This window comes from Grammomys surdaster, unplaced genomic scaffold, assembly GCF_004785775.1.
Source record: "Grammomys surdaster isolate TR1022 unplaced genomic scaffold, NIH_TR_1.0 150, whole genome shotgun sequence".
NCBI classification, from domain to species: domain Eukaryota; kingdom Metazoa; phylum Chordata; class Mammalia; order Rodentia; family Muridae; genus Grammomys; species Grammomys surdaster.
Genome location: NW_021604608.1, coordinates 21,621,609 through 21,627,608, shown reverse-complemented (window position 1 = coordinate 21,627,608; position 6,000 = coordinate 21,621,609). Strand labels below are relative to the sequence as shown.

General features: G+C 42.2%; 1 protein-coding gene across 4 annotated transcripts in view; it reads left to right on the top strand.

The window, feature by feature from the left end:
• The window catches only part of Atp8a1 (ATPase phospholipid transporting 8A1), a 230,835-nt gene that overhangs the window by 175,102 nt on the left and 49,733 nt on the right, over positions 1–6,000 (top strand). For all 4 annotated transcript variants that reach the window (XM_028765216.1, XM_028765213.1, XM_028765215.1 and 1 more), the window contains 2 exons: positions 2,762–2,945; positions 3,038–3,148. In XM_028765216.1, the coding sequence (XP_028621049.1) occupies positions 2,762–2,945; positions 3,038–3,148 (295 nt within the window). The remainder of the gene's footprint in view (positions 1–2,761; positions 2,946–3,037; positions 3,149–6,000) is intronic.

Sequence of the window (6,000 nt, the reverse complement as noted above, 5' to 3'; positions counted from 1 at the left end):
AAAAAAAAAAAAAAAAAAAAAAAAAAAAAAAAAAAAAAAAAAAAAAACAACTGAGTCATCTCGATCGGGGTGGGTGAGGATTCTTACCTAATTGTGATTTGGAGGCTCTATTACTTCATATTGCTCATTGCTATGACAAAACGCCTGACGTGAACAGTTGAAAGAAAGAAGAGGTCTGTTTCATAGTCTGAGGGTAGAGTATACAGTGGCGAGGGAGCCGTGGCAACAGGAGCATGAGGTGGCTGGTAACATCGCTGTCCACACATTCGTTCAGGAAGCAGTGAAAGACAGCCGGTGCTCATGGGGCAGGCTTAACTTTCTCCTATTTATTCAGTCTGGGACTGCAGCCTATCTACTTTTAAGGTAGCTCTTTCCCCCTCAGTTAAGCCTCTCTGTAAACACCCTCAAGGGCTCTCCCAGAGGTGTGCGTCCTAGGCAATTGTAAAGTCCGTCAGGTTGACCATGAAGATTACCCATCATGCAGTATTAAAATTTACAGTGTGAGGTAGAGCGAACGGCCACTGATTATAATCACTGTGAAGATGTGGGTAGGGGTTTGGTGTCCTTCTTTTCCGAAGCTCCCTTAAGTCACTGATTGAAGCTCACTATGTGGATGCCATTCATAAAAAAACGTTCCACAGTGCCCTCGCTCCACAGGTGATTTAATGACGTGTGCAGACCGGGAGCCGTTAACAAGACCTTGATAAATGTTTTCAAATGCTTCCTTTCATTCATACCCATTCCCACTTGCGTTCTAGAGCATTTCTGGTGAGCATTCTTTTCTGACATTTACTAAATGTCAACCATAGTCCGTGTTTAAAACCTTGGCCTAGGGCCAGTGGGCTTACCAATTTATATTAGCCTGTTAAGAGAAATTAAATAAAACGCAAAAGTGGAATGAAAATTGCTTTGAAGAGAAATGGCTGCAGACGGTGAAATGAACCGTTAGTAGCCTGATACTCGTTCTCGTGCGGAGGTCAGCACTGTGTCATTTTGTACTGTACCATTGCCAAATGCCAAAAGGAAGTCCAAAGAAAATTAAGAATAATTCTTTGATATGGCAGCTGTTTACCAGTTTCTCTTCTGGCTCGGCCACTAAGAACACAGAGAAGCACTCTGTCAGTGTCTTGGGCTGGAGCTCCCCTAGCTCGCTCCCTGCCTCCTGGAGGCACATGTCGGTACAGAATGCCCATGGCTGGGAACTTTTTCCTATCACCATAATCAAGCGTATATGTGAAGACGTATCAGTTCCTTAAACGGCCTTTATTTTTAAAAAGAATAGCAAATACTCTGTGAGATATTTCAGCAAGTATTTATTCCACAGCTGTGGTATACTGACCTTAAGAAAGAATTTATCTCTGACTGAGGCACACTGCACACGCTGTAATCTTACGTTGAGAAAAATCGAAGTCAAGGGATCTGGAGTTCTATGCCAGAGCCTCACTACATAGCTAATTCAAGGCCAGCATGGCTAACACTGCCTCAAAGGTCTCAAAAGGATAATGCTGTGATGATGATAATGGCAACAACGATGATGACAATGACAACCACGATGATGATATAGCTCTGAGACGCTTCTATGCACTAGCATTTTATACACTTGGTTGCTTCTTATGATCTGTGTTTATGTCAGGACTTTGCTATGTAGCCCATGCCGGTCTAGAACTTATGACCCTACTTCCTGTATCAGCCACTAAGTACTGGGATTACTAGTATGCACCACCACACCCAGCTCTAATTACTGTCTCAATATAATAGTCGTCTGGACTGATTCACTGTTTAGTCTTCCTGTCTATTTCCAGCGCAGTATGAACAATAGATTAAGCTAATTGTGTCGCCGAAGCACTCTGTCCTAGACCGTTTCTATCATTCACTTGACGTTTAGTTCTCAAATGACTTTTTAAGATGCACAAAAAATGCTTCAAGTTTAATACCAAATGTGATGGTAGTGTAAATGCTGATGCCTTCTGTTCCTGGTCCACGATTGCGGAAAAAGCTATCTGATTTCTGCATGTGTGTGAGTCTTCATGCCACTGAAGAAAACAAAGCATGTGGACTACGCTCTAGCTTTGGAGATTTACTTTTTTATTTGTTGAGATTCACAATGGTGTCTGAAAACAGGTTGGACGTCTACCCAGTTCCCCGCTCTTAATTTCAGTAGCTTTAAGATGTTTTAATCGTATAGCACATAACCTATGACCAGCTCTCAGAAGCTCAAAACATTTTCTTTTCAAGACATTGAATAAAACCTAGTTAGTATTTGGACTGTTTTCTGGTCTTTGTTTGTTTGTATAGATATAGGAAAGTGTGTGCATGTGAGAGGCAGGTACCCACAGGGGCCAGAAGAGGATGTGGGGTCTCCTGGAGCTGGAGTTATAGACGGTTGTAAGCCACCTGATGATATAGGTGCTGAGAACTGAACCCTGGTCTGCAAGGACAATACAGCTTTTAACCACTGACCATTGCACTATCTCTTAAGCCCCCTCAACAGCTTCTTATGCATTCTCTTTGCAATGAATTTCTGATGTCACTTGCTGGTACTTAAACATTATGTCTCTTGAATGTCACCTACACATTTGCTTCTATGACATATATTATCTTCTTGTTTTGAGTTTCTCTTAAAGTGACAGACGGGTTATCGAGAACCATTTATCCAGTTGTTTCCGCTTCGCTTATTGATCACAAAGTGATAGCATTTCAATTTCCTTTTCCAGGAAGCAGGAGTAGTTGTTCATTTTTGTTTGGTTGGTCTGTCTTTAAGGGTTTCTCCTCTTCAGAAGTCTGAGGTTGTTGAGATGGTTAAGAAACAAGTCAAAGTCATCACGCTCGCCATCGGAGACGGAGCAAATGACGTCAGCATGATACAGACGGCCCACGTGGGGGTTGGGATAAGCGGCAATGAAGGCTTGCAGGCAGCCAACTCTTCAGATTACTCCATTGCTCAGGTAAAGCCTCCTGCAGTGACACAGAGCCCCACCCCTTTGCGTCAGCCAGAAGTGAGGGGGAAAATACTCATGTCTTCCCATTCCTCTTCTAGTTCAAATATTTGAAGAATCTGTTGATGGTTCACGGTGCCTGGAATTACAATAGAGTCTCCAAGTGTATCCTGTACTGCTTCTACAAGAACATCGTGCTGTACATCATCGAGGTAGCAGCGTGGTGAACTTAGCCCCGCCCCTGACCGTCATGGTTCCAACTGGTCTCTTAATGGGATCGCTCTCGTTGTTTCTATGTGTACTTTTTCATCTTAATTCCTTTTTTAAGGAAAAGAGTTTTAGAATTTATTTTATTTTTATGTGACTGGATGTTTTGCCTGTGTGTCTGTCTGTCTGTGCACCGTGTGCTTGCAAGGCCCACAGAGACCAGGGTGGATCGCCTGGATCAGGAGTTCCAGATGGTTCTTAGTCATCATGTGGGTACAGAGAATCAAGCCCTGAGGGATACTCTCCTGCTATGCTGTATGCAAGCATTCACTCGTCAATAAAAATGCCAGTGAGGCTGAGGCAGGTTTAGAAGATGGCGGAGAGAAAAAGAGAAAGAGGGGGAGGGATTATGGGATAGAGTCAAATGCAGGAAAGATTCACCGGGAACTTTGAGGAAGAGGGTCAGTCGGTCACATGAATTCCGAGGACAGCTAACAAGCCGTGTTAGCTCAATAGAAGAGAACATAAGGGTAATTGAGTTATGAGCTAGTTGGGGAACAGACCCAGGATTATGGCCTAAGCATTTACTCATATAAAATTCAGCCTCGGAGTTGATATTTCAGGGAACTTGTGCATGGAGAGAAAGCCTACAAGCTACAAAACCCAGATCCTCTAGAAGAACAGTTGATGTTCTCAACTGCTGAACCATTTCTTCCCTTTTTATAATTTCTAAATGTGTCAGAGAAGATGTCAACCATGAGAATAATCAATGGTTAGACATTAGCTAAAAAGGTTAGGTCACTTTGGTAGAAAGTTGACGAGGAATTGCTAATGAGTTGTGTTTTCAGTTTTAAAAGATGATAAAGCTTGAACAAGTACAGAATTTCTTCCACCTACTGTTAAGGGGTAGTACACACATGAAAAACTGTATTAGAAAATAATGATGAAAAATAAAAAAAAAAAAATCAGAGAAAAGTAAGGGATGCCGGAAGCAAAGTGGGGGATATGGTTGGTTCTAGGTCAGGGACACAGAGTGCAGTCAGGAAGCATAGTAGGTTTAGCTGCTGGCACTCTTTTGAACTTTTTTTTTTTTTAAGATTTATTTTATGGGCTGGAGAGATGGCTCAGCAGTTAAGAGCACTGACTGCTCTTCTAGAGGTCCTGAGTTCAATTCCCAGCAACCATGTGGTGGTTCCCAACCATCTGTAATGGGATCCGATGCCCTCTTCTGGTGTGTCTGAAGACAGCTACAGTGCACTCAAGTACATTAAATAAATAAATAAATAAATAAATAAATAAATAAAATCTTTTTTTAAAAAGATTTATTTTATATATGTGAGTACATTGTTGCTGTCTTCAGACACACCAGAAGAGGGCATTGGATCCCATTACAAATGGTTGTCAGCCACCATGTGGTTGGTAGGAATGGAACTCAGGACCTCTGGAAGAGCAGTCAGTGCTTTTAACTACTGAGCCATCTCTCCAGCCCTGTCTGATGCTCTTTTGATGTCTGGGTTTGGCGGGTTTTCCTGCCATCCCCCTCCCATTTCATTTTCCAGTGGCATTAGTATCTCTTGGACCCACATTCATTGGTCCAATGGTATTGCTTGCCATAATTTCTGCACACCCAGGAAACATAAGCTTTCTTTCTAGTTTGTATCTCCAGAACCCAATGTCGATAGGAAGCTTGTTCACTTCTCTGGCAGAAAGTACCATATTTCTCTCAGACAATCCACTAGGCATTTTGAGATTCTGAGACCTAAGACCTAGTATAGAGCTTCTTCTATATGAGGCACAGCCACCCCTTGCTATATATCTCCTGTGGTGTTTGGATATGGCAAACAATAAGATTTTGGATAAGGAATTTCTCTAAAATATTCTATTCCTGGTTCTTTCCACATATCAAAAATGACACCATCTTACAAAGGAAACCTTGGGACTCTTACTTGGTAAAGGAGTAGACTTGTAAGCACAAGGGCCTGAGTTTGAATCCCAGAGCCCATGTAAAAAGGTGGCATATGTTTTAATCTCTGCACTGAAGAGGCAGATGTTTGAAGCTACCCAGCCTGCCCAGCCTGCTCAGAGAGCTCCAGGACAATGTTTTCAATAAACAGTGGGTAGTTCCTGAGAAAAGACACCTGAGGTTGACCTCTGGCCTTCATACACATGCACACACGTGAGCACCTGCACATATATAAGCACATATATGTACCCAGAAAATAAAAGCTTGCCCTGTAGATATTTGGCCATCAGATAACCAGCCTCAGCCCAGCAACTACAAAGTAATCCAAGCACAGTCTGTAACCCCAGGGAGCTGGCCAGAAGGAAACAACAGAATCCATGTCTGTAACTTTAAATTCCCTAGGTACTACTTTAGCAAAATGTGACAACAAAAACCCAAATTGATTTCAATATCATATTTTAACTCAACATATTAAAAATATTACCATATTCACCAAGTAAAACTTTTTTTTTGTATTTGTGTATACATTCTACATTCTTTCCTCCATGCCCAGTGTTTGAAATCTGGTATTTTGCCTTCAACACATCTCAATTTTGAACCAAGACGTAATCAAGTTCTCTAATGCGCTGTGGCCTGCAGAACAGAGCTAACAGCATAGTGTTGGTGGGTAAGTGAACAAGGAAGGGTTATCTGCTGGTTTGTTTTTTATTTCTTTTTTCTTTTTTCTTTCTTTTTTTTTAAGGTGTTTTTCGAGACAGGGTTTCTCTGTGTAGTCCTGGCTGTCCTGGGACTCACTCTGTAGACCAGGCTGGCCTCGAACTCAGAAATCCACCTGCCTCTGCCTCCCAAGTGCTGGGATTAAAGGCGTGCACCACCACCGCCCGGCTTGTTTTT